A 21724-nucleotide genomic window follows, 5' to 3' on the forward strand; every position below is an offset into this window, starting at 1 on the left:
CCCTGGCTCATCCATGTTCCATCCATCCCTGGCTCAACTGTGATCCATCCATCCCTGGCTCATCTGTGCTCCATCCATCCATGGCTCATCCATGCTCCATCCATCCCTGGCTGATCTGTGCTCCATCCACCCCTGGCTCATCTGTGCTCCATCATTTGGGTAGTTTCTGTTGCCATTATGATTTAATGATGAGTAAACACAGTTGATTGATAATAAATGGCTTCAGCCAAACACTAACCATGAGTGAAAGAAATGTTTTTGTGTTAGCATTCATATTCTCTGAAAATGGCCAAGAAATCATAAATTCTGCCAGGATATGTAAACTTATAAGAACAGATGTAGTTTATAGGGTGGAGTTATTAAATATCTTTACACTTCCTGAAACAATTGAACATTATTAGAGCAAGGAAGGGAGTCAGCCAACATCGAGGGATCTCTGTGCCACATCATACGGTAGATATTTTTATCCATATTGTTGTCACTATGCACTATACATTTTGTATATATTTGTGTATGTCTTGTTATATTTAGTTAGGATGTATTTAATTGTTTGCTGCTTTAACATTATACTTTAAAAGTACAGAAGGAAGTATAAATAGTATTTGCCATTTGTATTTTACTTTGATGACGTTTCTAAAGAATTCTGGGCCTGATCCACAAAAGGGATACGCCGGCGTATCTACTGATACGCCGTCGTATCCCTGTTTCTATCTTTGAAACTGATCCACAGAATCAGTTTCTCATAGATAGGCAGAAGATCCGACATGTGTAAGGGACTTACACTGTCGGATCTTAGGATGCAGTACCGCAGCCGCCGCTGGGGGCATTTCTCGCCGAAATCCAGGGTCGGGTATGCAAATTAGCACTTACGGAGATCCACAAAGCTTTTACGCTTTGTTTTTTCTCCGTAAGTATTAGTTTGCCGTCGCAAAAATAGGGCTGCTTTTACAAAGTGTAAAGTTAGTACACCTTGTATAAGTAGACCCTTCTTTCCCGCGATGCTGTCAAATTTAAAAAAAAAAAAAAATTTCCCGCTGCATCTCTTTTTTTTCCCAACGCAACTTTTTTTACCCGGCGCAATTCACAAAACTCGGCGTAACGTAACTTCACGCAAAGCACGTCTGGAAAATCGCGTCGGGAGCATGTGCAGTACGTCCGGCGCGGGAGCGCGCCTAATTTAAATCGGACTCGCCCCATTAGATTAGGAACGCCTTGCGCCGGACGGATTTAAGTTACACCGCTCAAAATTTCTAGGTAAGTGCTTTGTGGATTGGGCACTTAGGTAGAGATTTTGCGGCGGTGTAACTTAAACGGGAAAAATTAAGTTACGCCGGGTTTTTGTGGATCAGGCCCTCTGTTCTTTGGTTATCAGGATTGAGCTGAGGGGTGTTCAGACACAAGTCCATTAGTCCAAACATGCCTGAGCTCTCCCGGGAAGAAAGGGATATTGCTAAATAAAAACAGAATTCATTTTTCAACATCTTCTTGCCTAAAGTTTTGGGGGGCGGCAAGGGGTAAGTATTGTTCTACGAGGGGAGGGGGGGTGCTAAGAGTGGTGATTTAGGGGGATTTGTGTTTGGAGGGGGGAAGAAGATTTGTACTAGGAGGGGGGAGGGAAGACTTTGTGCTGGAAGGGGGAATTTGAAGGGGGGGGGGAAGATGTGTGCTAGGAGGGGAAATTTTAGGAGTAGAGAATGTGTGCTAGGAGGGGTGTTTTTTTTGGGGGGGGGGGGATTTGAGCTGAGAGGGGAATTTCAGCAGGGGGACAGCATTGTACTAGGAGGAGGGGGAATTTATGCTTAGGGGGTAAGCATGCAGACTAATGTTCAGAGTCTTTGTGGGGGGATGTTTGCTGACACATAATGCTCATACATCTTGAGGGGGAGCGCAGTTTGGCATGTTCACCCTGGGCTCTAGATGACCTTCTCCTGGCACTGGTCTTGCCCTTGTGTTCTTTTTAGGCAGCAAAGGCTGTACCCTAGCACACCTCCTATGCAGATTTAAATAGTGCGATGCTTTATGATTGTAGATAGATGCACTTTGATACACACAGACTTTGACAACTCTGTTGCAAGAGTTCCTATCCGATCCCTCTGTGAAATTTGAGGGGTTCTTGGAGACTTCTCTGCATCAAACAATCAGACCTTAGGCTGAATTTGCTGGGGTAGACATTTCTGAACAAACTTGTGATCATTTAAAAGCTACACTATTTGTAGATTATTTTCCTTAAAGTGAAATGATTTTTGTAAAATAATTTGGTGATCTCTTTAAAATATTTCATATAGGCATCTACAACCAATGGGCTGTATATGAAACAAATAAATAGATACCCCCATTCACACGTATAGTGTGGATATAGGAATCTCCAGTGATGGGTATTGTATGTAGGCAGCACACTACCCGTGACTACCTTAATACAATTGTAGCTATAGGAGGAAGTGCTGCTGGATCTTTCAGATCTGTTTGAATTATTGAGAGGGTGCACAGGAAGTTCTGACTGTAAAGACCTGAAGTTTTCCTAGTAATTTGAATGCCTAAATAGGTAATAGCTTTTTTCTTGCATTGAAAAGGGAAGGATTGTTGGCAATGAGTAACTTTCTGAGGGGTTAATGATACATTCAGGGCATGCAATTTGGAATAATTAATTTTAAGATAGGATAACTCACCAAAGTGTTTTATGTCTTTCAAAAGATTAGGTAATTACCTGAGTATAACTTTTAAACTTGTGCAGCTATATATACAATCTGTGCCACCTGGGTGCTAACAGAATTCTCACCTCCAGAGCGATAGACATTTACAGTACATACACAACCGAGGTGTTCCAACTTCTTGGATCCGACACATCTAGGTCTCCTGACCACTAAGGTTCCCCTTGGTGAGAACAATAATGGCTCCAAGGGAATAAAGGGCGTGGTCCTTTTAAATCTCGTACATTTTCATGCGGCCCATTGCCTTACATGATTTTAGTGACTAAATTCTATGACAACGTAATCAAAAAACTAATATGATGCATCTTTCTTAAAAATTCAGCTGTGACCAGTAATTGCTAAAAACTTATTTTCAGCTTTTCAAAAATTAATTTGTTGCAAACAAGGAAATTCTGCCTAGGGAAATATATGCCACTTCACTGATACTGCAGCTAGGTAATGATTTGTTTTTTGGTATTTATGTAGCTTATAAAACAAGAAAGGAAGCAAGAAAGGTGCGGGCAGCTTCTGTTTTATAAGACATACAGATAGACAGACATAGAAGATAACAAATTATTAACCCGCCACAGTATCAGTGAAGTGCCGTATATTTCCCCAGGCAGAATGTCCTTATTTGCAACGTATTCATTTTCAAAAAGCTGTTTTTAGCAATCGCTGGCAACAGCTGAATTGTTGTCATAGAATTCAGCCACTAAAATCAGGCAAGGCAATGGGCCGCATGAATATGTACAATATTTAAAAGGACCGCACCCTTTATTCCCTGGAGCCATTATTGATCTCACCAAGGGGGAACCCTAGTGGTCAGGAGACCTAGGTGTGTCCGATCGAAGAAGTTGGAATACCTCAATTTACTATCGCTCTGGAGGTGAGAGTTCTGTGAGCGCGGCATGGATTGTATCTATAGCTGCATAAGTTTAGACGTTATCCTCGGTATGGGGATTTAGCAACACTGAAGATAATCACTGTCATTGAACTCAACAAGATTGAGAGCTTAAAGAGAGACACAATGGGGGTTATTTACGAAAGGCAAATCCACTTTGCACTACAAGTGCAAACTACAAGTGCAAAGTGCACTTGAAATTGCACTGAAGTGCAGTCGCTGTAAATCTAAGGGGTAGATCTGAAATGAAGGGAAGCTCTGCTGATTTTATTATCCAATCATGTGCAAGCTAAGATGCTGTTTTTTATTTTCCTTGCATGTCCCCTTCGGATCTACAACGACTGCACTTCCAAGTGCACTTTCAGTGCAATTTCAAGTGCACTTTGCATTTGTAGTTTGCACTTGTAGTGCAACGTGGATTTGCCTATCCTAAATAACCCCCATTATATTATGTTTTTTGATTGCATGAAATATGGTTATGACAGCTAGTGGTTAAACTGTCATTAATCTCAACAACAGAGTTGAGAGTTTAAAGAGAGACTTTTGATTTCCACATTACCGCATATACTGGAGTATAAGCCGACCCAAATATAAGCCGAGGCACCTAATTTTACCACAAAAAATGGGAAAACTTATTGACTCGAGTATAAGCCTAGGGTGTCCATCTGCATGCCTCGCTGTGCCTCATTTTGCCTCACTGTGTCCATGTGCATGCCTCACTGTGTCCATGCCTCACTGTGCCAATGCCTCACTGTGTCCATGTCTCACTGTGTCCATGACTAGACTGACGTTTAACATGGGAGTCTATGGAAGGGGTGCCCGGATTTAAAAAATTGGTGCTCCCCAGCTGTAGGTCCCCCAGACAACAAACATTGCACACTTGTAGAGGAAAAATGGAGCTACAGGTGTGCCGAGTTTGGGGTCCAGGGGACCTACCATCGGCTGATAAAGGGTCCCCAAAGTCACCAGAGAAATTACCGTTTAACATTGGAGTCTATGGAAAGGGTGCCCGGCTTTGAAAAAAAATCGGTGCTCCCCGGCCGTAGGTCCCCTGGACAACAAACTTTGCACATCTGTGCCAAGTTTGGGGTTCAGTAGACCTACGGCCGGCCGGTACCGGCTTCCCAAATTCCGGGATATCAGGCGCAAAAAGGTGATTTGAGTATAGGGGGGCATTTTCAGCACAAAAAATGTGCTGAAAAACTCGGCTTATACTCTAGTATATACGGTATATTATGTTTTTTTCATTGCATGAAATATGGTTATAATGATACACATACTGTATGAGCATGTATGTGTAGCGGGGTTATGCTGTCAGAGCCTTACGACAGGTCATCTCGCTGGAACTTTATCCACATCTGTAAATATGTAAGATACCTTTAAGGAAGTTATGCATTGTGGGACTGCAAGTAGCAGGAGATATGGACTCCATTGACTCTGAGGAGAAACAGACTACATTTCCCACAATGCCCCGTGTTATTGGAACATGTGACATCTCCGCACAGACTTATGGGGGAGATTATTTAAGGAAAGGGAGTGGCTGATCTCGCTCTCTCGGGACCTGCTTTTCTCTCCTCTGCGGAGCTGCTGACAGAGTGAAGCCGTGCTGTTAGGCCAGAAGCCTGAGCCTATCCACCGAGAGACCAGCCATCCAGACGGTAGCAAGACTCCAGCATCTGGCCCGTGTTCCTGGGGATCGAGGAGGCAGCCCAGCTGACGACAAACAGTGGAGCACCCCCCGTCCGGGATCCTTTGAGCCGTGGAGCAGTGCTTGCCAGCGCGCCTTTTTTCTGAGGAGAACTCAAGCGGATCGGCCTGTCGGGTGAGAGAACACATGCTCAACTTCAGACCCTCTGTTTAGTACAGACACCTAGTGCCATCTCACAGGCCACAGACACATGTTCGGCCCATAGCCGGAACTTAGAGGCCCGGTTAACTGTTCCAGTGTTACGCAGAAGTGGTTGACGCTGACGAGCAGTCAATCCACCAACTTTCAGCTATCCCAGATGTTTTGTTGCGTAGTTTCTTTCACTGATTGCTACCTGTGGATTACAATTTTAACGTGCACCAACCGGCCGCAACAAGTATATTAACTGTTCTGTAGGACTGCCCGCTAGAGGGCGCTCGCGAGCATAGACTGCCTATCATTAGCTTAGATAAATGGTACCATTCTTATGTTTAAAGTCTCTTTTGCTTACATAAAATTGCTGATTCTTGCAAGGGCCCTTGCGAGTCAGATTAAGTCATTAATTGCCAGTGGTGTTCATATTTCAAACTTATTTTTGCCTTTTCTTAAGTTTCTATATAGTAAACTTACCTCTATTATATTTAAAATATATTCACTGTGTGGTGTGTATTTTTCCTCGTCTGGAAAAACCGCCCGTAACTGCAGGTAATTTTATGCTATACTGTCACTGTGTATTATGTGCCTGCTATTGTGACCCCAGCCCAGCAGAGATCACAATATCTCATTAACCAGACTTCTGATGTGTCAAGGGAGGGTTCGAGCTAATTGAACAGGGGTAAGCTGAGCCAATAGAGAGTAGATCCCAAATCAACCAGCGGCTCCTTCGGGGGTAGCGCTACAAGTTATTGTCATAAAAAGTGTTTGAGGACCTGACATTTTTTCAGGAGCAGTGATTTTAATAATGCTTAAAGTGAAACAATAAAAGTGAAATATTCCTTTAAATTTCGTACCTGGGGGGTGTCTATAGTATGCCTGAAAAATAGCGCATGTTTGCTGTGCTTAGAAAGGTCCCTGAACAAAATTACATTTCTAAAGGAAAAAAAGTAATTTAAAACTACTTCCGGCTATAATGAATTGTCGGGTTCCGGCAATACAGATAAAAGTAATTGAAAAAAAAACAGCATGGGTTCCCCCCTTAGTCCATTACCAGGCCCTTTGGACTCATTTGTTGTTAAGTACACAACGACCGGCTTCCCGGCCCAATCCTTAACAACCAGCTATGCACTATGCAGCATGCAGTGCATTGTGGGGCGCTCAGTGGGCGAACATTGCCCCACAAATGCCACTCTTTTGCTCTGCTTGAACTGTTTGCCCAACTCTATACTGTACTAGCAGATCTTCATTATCAACTGTGACTAAATGAAGGTCATGCTATGGTAGACATTAAAGGTGAGAAGTGAGAAGGAGAAACAGTGTGTCCCTCGTGTGTGACTTCCAGGTGCTCTTGCCAACGAACAAGTGGTGGGAGGTTAAATACCTTGTCAAGCATGTGCTGCCCAAATGGCTGGTGTTTTACTATCTATCTCCACTTCAACACACTGCAAAATATTTCTAAGTTGCTGTTTATAGTGGGGCGGGACTATGAGCATTGAGCTGTGATTGAAGAAAGTCATCATCACTTTGTTCAATCTGGACTCTGACAGTGCTAATCGGCAAAGCTTTGCAACTGACCAGCAGGCAGGTGCAATACTTCATCCAATTAGGGCCCTAGAATGCACTGTGAACACGCAATGCAATGTGGGGCACTCAGCGGGTGAACATCCTGCCGAATGACCGGCAAATTCGGTTGTTAGTCGTATGGAGAACAGGCGTGTTCGAACCAAACATTTGCTCGGCTCCACCTGTTTGTCCAACACTACTTAAAGGAAAGGAATATAAAAGAAAAAAAAAGAATGCTAGGTGAATGATAAGACACAAAAAACATAAAGTGTTGTTCTCTCAAATTTGATTGCAAATGTGGAAATACACGTTAAAGTCAAATAGTTATAAAAAATAGGAAAGTGTAAGATGCCAAGGAGCAACATGGGAAAAATTATGAGCAGCGAGGGACTTGCACAGATCTGATTTACTCACTGTTCATATAAAAGAAAAAAACATTTGGGATGACTCCCCCTCTTTCCTTCTAAACAAGCTTATTAACCTCCTGGCGGTATGATTATTTCAGATTTTAGGTGCTGAAAGCGGTACCATTATTTGCAAGGAAATTTGGCGTTTTATACTGTAGGCCTGTAATTCTTGGGAATAACTCACTTAAATCTAACCAAACAAGAGTAGGCATCCCGGGTATGAAATTTTTTTTAAAAACAAAATTATAAATTATAATATAATAAATAATTATAACAAATAATGATATAATTATAATAAAAATTATTCAATAATGTAATCAACTCAAAATCACTGAAATTTGCTCAGTTGCAGAATTGTCGCTGTCATTACTTTTATTTTTTATGACGAATTTCCCCACTAATCGCTATCGCACAATTCTGCAAGTGATTATAATTTATTATCACTGTTTTCTAGCTGCTCTAAAACCATTTTTGACATAAAGGGACCCTTTTGGTTGCTATGGACAATCTACAGTTTGCAGGCAGAAAGAACAGTTTTTATTATATAAAAGAACATGTAGGGCACTGGGCAGACCACTAGGGACAAGGGGTGTGTGTATTTTTTACATACAGTACTGTAATCTATAAGATTACAGTATACTGTATGTAATGTGTTTGTTTACATTTTTGAATTTGGCGCCGTTCTCCGCCCCCGTGCGTCATAACGTCGCAGGGAACGGAGATCGGCGAGACAGGCTGCATGCTCGGATAAAGGGCTGGTATGGATTTTAAGGGGATCCCACACCATTTTTTTTATTTTGAAATGGAATTCCCCTTAAAATCATACCAGGCACGAAGGGCCAGGTATGAATTGAGGAGACCCCCACACCTTTTATTTTTTATTTTTTCTATTGCCGGCAATGTTTTTTTTATTTTTTATTCAGCTATCAGCAGGGAAGCCCATTAACAGCTGATGACTCATCCATTATAAAGGACGAAGCGGTCAGCTTCCAGCACAGTGCAGACGATGTTCAGGCCGAACATTTGCTCGAACTGTTCACCCAACTATAAAATATACTAACAGATATTTATTATCAACTGTGACTAAATTTGAACACTGACGGTCCCAACAAAGGGTTAGATATTTAGAGGCAGGGCTTCCTGCATTGTATGTTAATGAGGACAGGCTAAGGACAGACTCATTCTGACATTGTTCAAAAAACCTTGCAGTCAGGGATTATATTTTCTCAAGGTAAACATCTAAAACAGGGTTATGCAATTAGCGGACCTCCAGCTGTTGCAGAACTACAAATCCCATGAGGCATAGCAAGACTCTGACAGCCACAAGCATGACTCCCAGAGGCAGAGGCATGATGGGACTTGTAGTTTTGCAACAGCTCGAGGTCCGCTATTTGCATATCCCTGATCTAAAAGATAGAGATGGGCCGAATAATGCCCGGTTCAGTTTTTCTCCAGAACTCTCCAATTTTCGCAAAAGTTGGACCCAACGATAAACCTCATTGGTTCATCAATGGGATCTTGAAGCATCACTGAGACAGCCCCCTTATCCATCGCTCCTCCATTGACAGTAGCCTCAAAACTAGCTTTTCCATGAGACTATAACCTATCAGAGTCTGGAAAGGCATTACATAAACTCCTGGGAGTGCCCATGCGCGGAGTTTCCAATAAGGCCGCTTGAGCCGGAGCTCCGTCTTACCCTGCTCCGCCGGCGCTCTCAGCTCTGCACAGAGGAGTCCCCAGCGATCCACAGCGGGTGATCCAGTCCCCCCCCCCCTTCGTCCAGGGAGTCCCCCCACATGACTACGAGTCAGGTCCGCCGGGATATTTGGGCCGCAATTTGATGTGTACCAAGATGGCCGTCGCAGCCAAGCAGCACGCCGCGAGCGCGGAGGGTCACTCTGACCACAGGCAAGTGATTGCTCCAGCCACCCTGACTTTCACGCCAGCTCATCAGACCATACAGCTGCAGCAAATTACTCTCTCCCCAGCCTCCACCGAATCATTACTAGGCCGAAGCTTTGGAGAGTCTGCCTTTGCAATTACTGGGCCGCATTACCCTCACAACAGGGGAGTCCCTTTCCCACCTCCCCAAACTTAGAGGCTGGTTCTCTCTCTGAAGACCTGTTCCTGAAATTATCTGCTCTGCTAGAAAGGGGCATTGCTTCTACAGCAGCAAAAATTACTAATGACATTAAAGCTGATTTCCAGAACCTGGGCTCCAGAATGGAAGCCATAGAACACAAGCTGGATCTTACGGTAGCAACGACCAATCAGAATTCGAGCCACATCCAAACGCTACAGGAAAGGCTTGACACAGCTCTTTTGAAGATTTATTATGTGTAGTCAGTTGGGCATCCCTCCACCCCCCCCTTTTTTAATTTCTTGCTTCTTCTGATCTTTCCTTTATTTTGTATTTGTCTACTATTCTTTTTCTTCTTTCAGAGTGAGGACTTTTTAATGTAAGGAATCTCCCGGAGGATGGTCTGAGGGTTATTGAGCCTTTGTGGGGTATCCTTCTGGGGTGGGGGGGCAGGTGGGCTTCAGCCCCTAGGCACAGCTTGTTCTCTGTGGTGGTTCTGGGGGGCGGAGGGCCCATTTTGCCTGCCAACTGGTGGGTTTGGGTTATTTGTAGCTGGGGGGGGTTAATGGTATTTTGGGGGGGGGGGGCTTTTGATTCCTCTCTATATACATTTCAGATTATCCATCCTTTTGTTTTATTTTGTTTTCTTTTTATTCTTTGGTCCGTATCTTTTGTTTAGATGGCATGTACGCACTGCTTTTTGTACAATTTATGTTTTTTGTACCTTATTCTGGGATTTGTCTTCAGGTCCATGTCATGTCTTTTCATTTTATTTTTGGTCACTCTGTATATTGATTTTTATTTCTTGAAAATAAAAACCTTTTGAAAGTAAGATATTTCATCCTATGCTGTCAAGGAAGGTTGCTAACCAATAATGATCCTTATCCTTGATGCCACACATTTTTGGGTCTTTTTGCAGGCTTTAAAGAATAATGAAGCCCATGTACCACAAGTTTGCGGAGGTATGAGAATCAGAGTCCTCTGGGTCACTGAGTATTACATCTGGAACTGCCTATTCCCAGTCACATACTACTCCCAAGGTTTCTGAGAACTGAAAAACATCTATTAAGGTTTGACGTATGTCTTCCTCTGCCTTTATGCCTATAAAAATGCCAGAATCCTCCACCCTCTCCTCTTGTGAGTTCTATACTATATTCACACACTGTACTAACACTACCCTAACACTCTACTTTCAGAGTCAAATGTTATGTAAAGCTGTATTAGAAAACTACACTAACACTCTACACTGACACACTATATTCACATTAAACTGATGCCACGTACACACGATCGGTTCATCTGATGAAAACGGACCAATGTATTTTTTCATCAGATATCCGATGAAGCTGACTTTCATCAGTCTTGCCTACACACCATCAGTTAAAAATCCGATCGTGTCCAATGCGGTGACGTAAAACACAACGACGTGCAGAGAAAAATTAAGTTCAATACTTCCGAGCATGCGTCGACTTGATTCTGGGCATGCGTGGATTTTTGACCGATGGATTTCCCCACAGACGATCATTTTTTTCTATGGGTTTTTTAACCATCAGAAAATTTTAAAACAGGTTCTATTTTTTTTCACCGATGGGGAAAAAAAAAACGATGGGGCCCACACACGATCGGTTCGTCCAATGAAAACGGTCCATGACGCTCTACACTTATGCCTCGTACACACGATCAGTTTTTCCGACAGGAAAACTGTTTTGTTTTTTCCAGCAGGAAAATGGCTAATCTTCCGAACGTCAAGAACGCAGTGACGTACAACACGTACGATGAGCCAAAATCAATGAAGTTCAATAGGCAATTTGGCTCTTCTGCTTGATTCTGAGCATGCAATGTTTTTTTCGCGTCGTAATTACATACAGACGACCGCGATTTCACGATAGGAAATTTTCCTGTCACGAAAATTGAGATCTTGCTCTCAATCTTTTCTTGGCAGGAAAAACTGACAGAAAAAGTGTGATGGAGCATACACACAGTTGGAATTCCTGACAAAAACCTCACATCGCACTTTTCTTGTCAAGAAAACTGATCGTGTGTACGAGGCATTATGCCGCGTACACACGACCGTTTTTTGGGTTCAAAAAAATTACATTTTTAAGGGTCTAGAAAAAACTACGTTTTTTTCAACCTGATCAATAAAACGGCCTTGCCTACGCACTATAAAGGGGAAGTTCCATTCGAATGACGCCACCCTTTGGGCTGCTTTAGCTGAGTTTGTGTTAGTAAAAGACGATTCACGCTTTTCTGTCTGTTACAGCGTGATGAATTTTCTTACTCCATTACGAACGGTAGTTTTACCAGAACGAGCGCTCCCGTATCATAACTTGCTTCTGAGCATGCGCGGATTTTTCACGTCGTTAAAGCCCACACACGACCATTTTTTACAACCTTAAAAAAGACAACGTTAAAAACGTCGTGAAAAAATAGAGCATGTTCGAAAAAAAAATTGGCCGTTTTTTAGAACCTGAAAAATGCTCTGAAGCCCACACACGATCGTTTTTAGTGACATTAAAAAAAACACGTCATTTTTTTAAAACCATAAAAACGGTCGTGTGTCCACGGCATTAAAGTCACAATAAGTGAACACACTAACACACGTTTTCGTCCGAATGCATTTTCGCCCGCAATTCAGGTATTTTCGTTATCGTTTAACAAACAATAACGAAAGCGCAGAAAACGAAAACCTAGAGATCCGTAATAAAAAATGCGTTATTTTAGTTTTCGTTGCGAATAACAACAATTCGATATAGAAGGAGATTTGACATGACGCTGACTGAATAGCAATCTGTCTATCAAACCTGATATTCTACTACACACATACGGTACTTTTCGACATTATAGAGCAAAGATTCGACATTATAGAGAAAAGAAAAGATTCGACATTATAGAGAAAAGATTCGACATTATAGAGAAAAGATTCGACATTATAGAGAAAAGATTTGACATTATAGACAAAAGATTCGACATTATAGAATAGATTCGACATTAAAGAGAATAGATTTCGACATTTTAGAGAAAATAGATTCGACATTATAGAGAATAGATTAGACATTATAGAGAGAATAGATTTGACATCCACATTATAGAGAGATTATAGATTCAAGTAGTCATTAGTGTTGAGCAGAATACGCCATATTAGATTTTGCGATATATAACGAATATATAGCCGAATATTCGAGAAATATTCGCTAAATTCGAATATTCGTGATATTTTATCGAAATGAAATTTTTGCGAAATTTCGCTATTGCGAATGCGAAAATAATTGCGAAATTTCGACAACAGCAAAAGGAGCACTCTGATTGGCTCAGAATATTCGTGATATTTTGCACTCTGATTGGCTCAGAATATTCGTGATATTGTATCGAAATTTCGCAAAATGCGAATGCGATATTGATGGCGAAATTTCGGAAGGAGCACTCTGATTGGCTCAGAATATTCGTGATATTTTACAATACAAAATAATTGCAAAATTTCGACAAATGCGGAAGGAGCACTCTGATTGGCTCAGAATATTTGTGATATTTTACAATACAAAATAATTGCGAATATTCGGCAAATGCGGAAGGAGCACTCTGATTGGCTCAGAATATTCGTGATATTTTACAATACAAAATAATTGCGAAATTTCGACAAATGCGGAAGGAGCACTCTGATTGGCTCAGAATATTCGTGATATTTTACAATACAAAATAATTGCGAAATTTCGACAAATGCGGAAGGAGCACTCTGATTGGCTCAGAATATTCGTGATATTTTACAATACAAAATAATTGCCAATATTCGGCAAATGCGGAAGGAGCACTCTGATTGGCTCAGAATATTCGTGATATTTTACAATACAAAATAATTGCGAATATTCGGCAAATGCGGAAGGAGCACTCTGATTGGCTCAGAATATTCGTGATATTTTACAATAGAAAATAAAAAGTGTTTTGCATTGGTGGTGATTCTTTACTCTATCCATCTGTCACAGCCATTTGTCAATCAAACACCTTGAAGATTGAACACGTTCATGCTGCATGCTTTGGACTTTTTTTCACTTCACATATCAAAGACATTTTTATGAAAGATTATTTTTCTATTATTGGGACTATATTTCTTTATATATTTGTTTCACTGTGTATTTCACAAGTTATTTGCGCTTGCTTATTTTATAATTTGCCCACATGTCTTGTCACTAGACATATTTTTTATTCTTGTAGAGCGACTTCATTTTCTGTCTTGTATTAATTTATGTTGTATAACATTTTTGAGTTGCTGCTGTATTCTCCCCTTTTTTTAAGGTATGCGCAATTTTTTCCTTCTTACAAAAAAAAATAATATCAAACATACAAATATTCATAACAGAAACATACACAAAGCCCCCCCTTTTGCATCAGAGACAATCAGAGTTTTCCTACCACAGTTATCGAAAATTCGCAATCATTTTCGCATTCGCATTAGCGAAATTTCGCATTTTTTTTTTTTTATATTCGGCAACAAAAAAGGATCGCCTCAGCTTAGCTACTCTGCCCAGGGTCTCTAATCATACCAGCAATGCTTTTAGACGTCGATAGGATGTGATCTGTTTTAAAAATAAAATTGAAAAAATGCGAATATTCGGAATAGCGAATATTCACCGCGAAATTCGAAATATATCGCGAATACTCGAATATGCCATATTCGAGCCGGATATTCGCAATACGAATATTCGTGAGCAACACTAGTAGTCATACAACATTAGAATTCTTGTAGGCGGAATATTCGACCGGAAATGTACGATTCGGCGTAAAATTTCGATATTCCGTTGAATATTCTTTAACCATTCGACAGAAACCAAGTATATCTGGATTTTCGGACGAAAGCTATTCCCAACGAAAAACTAAATTAATCAAAAAAAATTTCGGGAGTAACTAAATAAATTTATTTTTATGACGAAAACTAAATTACGAAACAAAATATTTCAGTGTGCACATGTCTACTAACTCACTAGTAGCAAACTGAGCCCTGCTCTGTCTATCTCCACTCGAAGACACTATAAAAGACTTCTATGGGAAGTCACCGTTTATAGTGTGGGGTGTGACTATGAGCATTGAGCCGTGATTGGAGAAAGTCATCATCACTTTGCCCAATCAGGGCCCTGACAATGATAATTGGCAAAGCCTTGCAGCTTACCAGTGGTGGGGCTTTCATCAGGTTTCTTCAGTTTGGGTCGAACCTTTGCTTGGCTAGAACTGTTCACCCAACACTACTAAAAGGTATGGTGCAAGCCTTCGTCCAATTAGGGCCCTTGAATGCACTGTGAAGTGTGCAGTGTGATGTGGGGCACTCAGTGGACAAAAATCCCGCCGAATGACCCGTAAATTTGGGTGTTCACGAACAGCGAACAGGCAATGTTGGCGCCGAACGTTTGCTTGGCTCGAACTGTTTGTCCAACACTACTAAAAGGTAAGGAATATAAAAATAAAATAAAAAGTATGCTATGTGAATGATAACATAAGTGTGGTTTTCTCAAATTTGACAGCAAAATTTGACTGCAAATGTGGCAATACACTTTAAAGTGAAATAGTTATAAAATATAGGAAAGTGTAATTTGCCTAGGAGAAACAGGAGAACAATTACGAGCAGCGAGGGACTTGAACACATCTGATTTACACACTGTTCATGAAAAGAATGAGATGACTCCCCCTCCTTCATCTTAAACAAGCTTATTAAAGTATAGCTACAGGCAAAAAAAATTCTTCCGTTTTTATAGAGTGGAGAGATATTAGAACATCAGGGAGAAAGCCTCGCATTACTGTGTGGAGTTACAGACAGAAGAACAGGAAGTGAGGAATTCTCAGAAGAAATAAGGACATTTAAAAGCAAAATGAAAGGATGAGGCAAGTGAAGGAGGACTGCACTAAGGTAAAGGAAGCCATTTAGGGAAACAAATTGTACCTTTACAACCCCTTTAATAAGTATTTAAAGACGTGCATCTATTTTTATTACTCATGTATTAGATACTCTCCTTTACTTTTCCCTTATGACAATCACCTATAGCAACAATACTGACTTCACCATACTGTATGTCACTACAGTGAAGGTATTCTTGTGGCATTTATGAACACAACTTTTGAAAGCTTTTAAAAAGATTAATGTATATACTGTAACTTAAAGGGTTTGTAAAGGAATTTTTTTTTTAACCACTTGCCTACTGTGCACATACACCCCCTTCCTGCCCAGACGAGATTTTAGCTTCCGGCACTGCGTCCCTTTAACTGACAATTGTGCGGTCGTGCGACGTGGCTCCCAAACAAAATTGACGTCCTTTTTTTCCCCACAAATAGAGCTTTCTTTTGGTGGTATTTGATCGCCTGTGCGTTTTTTATTTTTTGGGCTATAAACAAAAAAATAGCGTAAATTTTGAAAAAAATAACAAAATATTTTTTACTTTTTGCTATAATAAATATCCAATTTTTAAAAAAAAATATATTTTTTTTTTCTCAGTTGAGGCCGATACATATTCTTCTACATATTTTTGGTAAAAAAAAAAAATCGCAATAACCTGGTTTGCGCAAAAGTTATACTGCCTACAAAATAGGGGACATAATGATTTTTTTTTTTTTTACTATGATTGGCGGCGATCTGCGGGTTTTTCGGGACTGCGACATTATAGCGGACACATCGGACACTTTTGACACATTTTTGGGACCATTCACATTTATACAGTGAACAGTGCTATAAATATGCATTGATTACTGTATAAATGTGACTGACAGGGAAGGGGTTAACCACTAGGGGGCGGGGAAGGGGTTCAATGTGTATTCTGGGTGTGTTCTAACTGTAGGAGGAGGGGGGTGACTGGGGGAGGTGACCGATCTGTGTCCCTATGTACAAGAGACACAGATTGGTCTCCTCTCTCCCTGACAGGACGTGGAGCTCTGTGTTTACACACAGAGCTCCACGTCCCTGCTCAGTTACTGGGCAATTGCGGGTGCCCGGCGGCCATCGCGGCCGCCGGGCAATGCGCACTCTGGGCCAAATTCTCAAAAACTCTGCGTAACTTAAATTTCAGCAGTTAAGTTACACTGACTTAAAATTTCTACCTAAGTGCCTGATCGTCAAAGCACGTCGTAAGGCGGTCCTCCTCTCCTGGGGGCGTTTAAAATTTAAATGAGGCGCGCTCCCGCGCCGGCCGTACTGCGCATGCGTGTGACGTCATTTTCCCGACGTGCAGCGCGCGAACGTAATTAACGCCGGTCGGCTTTGAGAATTTCGACGGGACACTAAAGTTGCGACGGGTGAAAAAAAAAGACGCGCCGGGAAAACAAATAATTATAAAAAAAAATGTCAGCGTCGCTCAGCATGCATTCCTGAGAGGGAGAACTCCATGCCAATTTTCAAAGAAAAAAACGGCATGGGTTCCCCCCCCAGGAGCATACCAGGCCCTTAGGTCTGGTATGGGTTGTAAGGAGACCCCCCACGCCGAAAAATTGACGTAGGGGGTCCCCCTACAATCCATACCAGACCCGTATCCAAAGCACGCTACCCGGCCGGCCAGGAATGGGAGTGGGGACGAGCGAGCGCCCCCCCCCTCCTGAGCCGTGCCAGGCCGCATGCCCTCAACATGGGGGGGTTGGGTGCTCTGGGGCAGGGGGGCGCACTGCGGGCCCCCCCACCCCAGAGCACCCTGTCCCCATGTCGATGAGGACAGGACCTCTTCCCGACAACCCTTGCCATTGGTTGTCGGGGTATGCGGGCGGGGGCTTATCGGAATCTGGGAGTCCCCTCAAATAAGGGGGCCCCCAGATACCGGCCCCCCACCCTAAGTGAATGGATATGGGGTACATCGTACCCCTATCCATTCACCTGTAGGCAAAAAGTAAAATGTAGTAAACACACAACACAAGGCTTTTTAAAATATTTTATTATTCTGCTCCGGAGGCACCCCCCTGTCTTCGTTATTAGCTCAATTACCAGGGGGGGCTTCTTCTTCCGCTCTCCGGGGGTCTTCTCCGCTCTCCGGGGGTCTTCTCCGCTCTCCGGGGGGCTTCTCCGCTCTCCGGGGGTCTTCTCCGCTCTCCGGGGGGGCTTCTCCGGACTCCGGGGGGCTTCTTCCATCTTCTCCCCTCTTCCGCTCTTGACTCGGCGAACCCCGGTTCTTCTGCAGCTCTCCGGTGCCTTCTTCTTCAGCGCTGGCTGCCTGCTATGTTTGTGTGTTAGCTCGATTTCAAACAGGCAGCCGGCGCGGTCTTCTGTGGCGTCAGGGTCTTCTGGTCTTCTGTTCTTCCGATGTTGCCTCGTCGCCTGTTGTCGCTGTAATGATGGAAGCGCGCCTTGCATCACATTTATATAGGCATCACCGTCCCATCATGCTCCGGCAGGTACCCACGTGGTGGGTGCCTACCCACGTGCACCCACCACGTGGGTACCTACCGGAGCATGATGGGACGGTGATGCCTATATAAATGGGATGCAAGGTGCGCTTCCATCATTACAGTGACAAGAGGCGACGAGGCAACATCGGAAGAACAGAAGACCAGAAGACCCTGACGCCACAGAAGACCGCGCCGGCTGCCTGTTTGAAATCGAGCTAACACACAAACATAGCAGGCAGCCAGCGCTGAAGAAGAAGGCACCGGAGAGCTGCAGAAGAACCGGGGTTCGCCGAGTCAAGAGCGGAAGAGGGGAGAAGATGGAAGAAGCCCCCCGGAGTCCGGAGAAGCCCCCCCGGAGAGCGGAGAAGACCCCCGGAGAGCGGAGAAGACCCCCGGAGAGCGGAAGAAGAAGCCCCCCCTGGTAATTGAGCTAATAACGAAGACAGGGGGGGCATCCGGAGCAGAATAATAAAATATTTTAAAAAGCCTTGTGTTGTGTGTTTACTACATTTTACTTTTTGCCTACAGGTGAATGGATAGGGGTACGATGTACCCCATATCCATTCACTTAGGGTGGGGGGCCGGTATCTGGGGGCCCCCTTATTTGAGGGGACTCCCAGATTCCGATAAGCCTCCGCCCGCATACCCCGACAACCAACGGCAAGGGTTGTCGGGAAGAGGTCCTGTCCTCATCAACATGGGGACAGGGTGCTCTGGGGTGGGGGGTCCGCAGTGCGCCCCCTGCCCCAGAGCACCCAACCCCCCCATGTTGAGGGCATGCGGCCTGGCACGGCTCAGGAGGGGGGGGCGCTCGCTCGTCCCCACTCCCATTCCTGGCCGGCCGGGTAGCGTGCTTTGGATACGGGTCTGGTATGGATTGTAGGGGGACCCCCTACGTCAATTTTTCGGCGTGGGGGGGTCTCCTTACAACCCATACCAGACCTAAGGGCCTGGTATGCTCCTGGGGGGGAACCCATGCCGGTTTTGAATTTAAAAATTGCCGTGGAGTTCTCCCTCGGGAATGCATACCAAATGCCGTCGCTGGAATGGGCCTTTACAAGGTTTGGCTAACTTTCCACATTGTAAAACTAGCCCTAATTTTGCGCCGGCAAATTCGGAACTTGCCCCCAGTGGCGGATGCGGTACTGCATCCTAAAATCTGACCGTGTAAGTGTCTTACACATGTCAGATTTTCTGCCTAACTTTGGAAAAAGCCTTTTGAGAATCGTTTCCAAAGTTAGGCACAGAGATACGCAGGCTGAACAGCAGTTAAGTCTGCGTATCTCTTTTGAGAATTTGGCCCTCTGTTCCCAGTGATGCGACGGGTGCGCGCGCGCCCTAGAGGCTTTAAATGACAGGACGTCATATGACGTCATATGACGTCCTGTCGGAACAATAGAACATTCCGTCCGCCATCATTTGACGGTGGGCGGGTATTAAGTGGTTAAATTAATAGCTTCCTTTACCTTAATGCAGTGCTGTTTTCATGTCCTCATTGTTCGTTTTTGCTCTCAAGTTGCTGTAATTCTTCTCTGATCTCCACACTTCCTGGTTGTCTGTTTGCTGATGACCACAGTACTGGGAGCTTTCTCTCTGTGGTCACTAATCAAGGAGGTGCGATTACTGTGTGTCTAAAACCCCACAGCACCAATCAGTTTTGTTTTCCAATCCATCACTGCCCTGTATTGGCTCTGTGGCTCTGTACATCACAGAAGCAGGAAACAACATGCAAAAACGAAACTAGAAACTGCAGGTACATTATATGATTGATTTGTATCTATTTGTAATAATTTTTAAAAGGAATCAGTTAACTTTCAGCAAAAAAAAAAAAAAGATTTCCTTTACAACTCCTTTAACAATGTCACATATAAACATCTTTTGTGATTTGCTTATCTTCTTTTTTATATCTAGGACTTTAAAAACAAATCGGTTTAGAAATGGACCTCAATTTAAAGAAGACGGCTGTGCTTTTATTGGTATATGCTGTTATTGTATGCATTTCCTGGTATTATTTCTCCTGGAAATCAATATTCCATTATAAATACCATGAGAATAGCTCTTGCAGACAACTTCCCATCAAAGTGCAATCAGATGCTGTCATGTGGACTGCACGTCTTGAAGGACGCTTTGGAAATAGAATAGGGGAGTATGCAGTACTTTATGCCCTGGCAAAGCTTAACGGACACCAAGCATACATCTTACCAGAAATGCATAATGAGCTAGGAAGGATATTTAAGATAAAATTGCCTGTTCTTCATCAGGAAATTGCTAAACAGATTAAATGGAGGGGATATGAGCTGAATAATTGGATGTTACCAGAATATGCCAACATCTCTGGACAATACGTTAAATTGATAGGTGCTCCATGTTCATGGACCTTCTATCATCACATAAGGGAGGAGATTCTACAAGAATTCACTTTTCAAGACCATATTAAGGAAGAGGCAAATGTATACCTTGCAAACCTGAAAGGAAATAGAGAAAATGTGACCTTTGTCGGAGTTCATGTTCGCAGGGGGGACTACGTAGAAATCATGGCTAATTCATGGAAAGGTGTGGTAGCTGACAAAAACTATATGCAAAAAGCTATGGACTATTTCAGAAAGAAGTATGATAACCCCCTCTTTGTGGTGACCAGTAACGGGATGGATTGGTGTAAACAGAACATTAATACCTCTCTAGGAGATGTACATTTTGCTGGATATGGTGTGGAAGGTTCTCCTGCCCGTGATTTTGCCCTCCTGGCGCATTGTAACCACACCATAATGACCATAGGGACATTTGGATATTGGGCTGCATACTTGGCTGGTGGTGAAACCATCTATCTTACAAACTATACTTTGCCAGACTCTTTTCTCCTTACAATTCTCAGATATGAAGCCTCATTCCTTCCAGAATGGATTGGAATTCCTGCCGACCTGTCTCCACAAAGACATCCTTAATTATTTTTTTTGCAGATGTAAAATTTGTCATATTTGATTTGTAAGTCAAATTTTAGTCTCATTGTGGGACAGACAAGATGTAACAATATTTGTGTAAAATAGACATACTTATGGTTAATTAGCTGAAATCTTACCATTCACCCATGAGAGCAAAATAACCGACAAGGCCAATTATATAAATTTGCGGGTGTTGCTGTCTTTGTATGTGTAAATTAGGGATGGGAGAATGGTTCAGCCCGGGTATAAGTTCGGGCCGAACATTTGCATGTTCGCCATTTGCTGAACACCCAAATTTGCAGGATGTTCACCACAACGTTACACCCTGCAATGCACTGAGCACTTCATAGTGCATTCCATGCCCTGATTGAGGTGCTTAGCCTTTAAATGTCATCCATTGAAGCCAAGTGCAAATCTTCCATTATGTTAATGGAAATACAGTAGGTTTCCTGGAGTACGAAATTATATTTCACATAAATTGCATTGCGCAATGGCTAGATGCCATGGATAAATCCAAAACATTTAACTCTCCCCCAAAATAATCACACAAACATTGGTGATCAGTGGTATTTCAATCCTCCCCCCCTTCCGAAAGAACCCTCCAATCATTTCTGGTCAGTGGCCTTCAAGAAAGGATCACACAGTCCACCACAGGTGATCAGGAGCACTTTAAACCCCTAAAACAATCCCACAACCCTGAAAGGTGATTGGTGGTCAGTGACACTTTAAATCTCATTTAACCACTTAAGCCCCAGACCAATATGTAGCTAAAGGACCAGGCCCCTTTTTGCGATTCAGCACTGCGTCGCTTTAACTGACAATTGCGCAGTCATGTGAAGTGGCTCCCAAACAAAATTGACGTCCTTTTTTTCCCACAAATAGAGCTTTCTTTTGGTGGTATTTGATCACCTCTGCGGTTTTTATTTCTTGCGCTATAAACAAAAATAGAGCGACAATT

The 21724-nt window shown here is 42.8% G+C and overlaps 2 protein-coding genes across 4 annotated transcripts in view; both read left to right on the forward strand.

Annotated features, from left to right (window-relative positions):
* Window positions 1–287: 287 nt before the first annotated feature.
* On the forward strand, window positions 288–21548 carry LOC120936083 (galactoside alpha-(1,2)-fucosyltransferase 2-like). Of its 3 annotated transcripts, none has more exons than XM_040348190.1 (3): window positions 288–453; window positions 10401–10558; window positions 19739–21548. In XM_040348190.1, exon 3 carries the CDS (start codon window positions 19765–19767, stop codon window positions 20767–20769), a length of 1005 nt encoding a protein of 334 aa, XP_040204124.1. In that variant the 5' UTR covers window positions 288–453; window positions 10401–10558; window positions 19739–19764; the 3' UTR covers window positions 20770–21548. The 3 variants fall into 3 exon arrangements, with proteins under 3 accessions (XP_040204124.1, XP_040204127.1, XP_040204126.1); XM_040348193.1 differs by lacking the exon at window positions 288–453 and adding an exon at window positions 3489–3573; XM_040348192.1 differs by lacking the exon at window positions 288–453 and adding an exon at window positions 5181–5410.
* LOC120936080 (galactoside alpha-(1,2)-fucosyltransferase 2-like) overlaps window positions 3501–21724 on the forward strand; it is a 185001-nt gene continuing 166777 nt past the window's right edge. The window contains exon 1 of the mRNA XM_040348188.1: window positions 3501–3573. The gene's annotated coding sequence lies outside the window, so the exon portion shown is untranslated. The remainder of the gene's footprint in view (window positions 3574–21724) is intronic.

This window comes from Rana temporaria, chromosome 4 (genome assembly GCF_905171775.1).
Source record: "Rana temporaria chromosome 4, aRanTem1.1, whole genome shotgun sequence".
Lineage (NCBI taxonomy): Eukaryota > Metazoa > Chordata > Amphibia > Anura > Ranidae > Rana > Rana temporaria.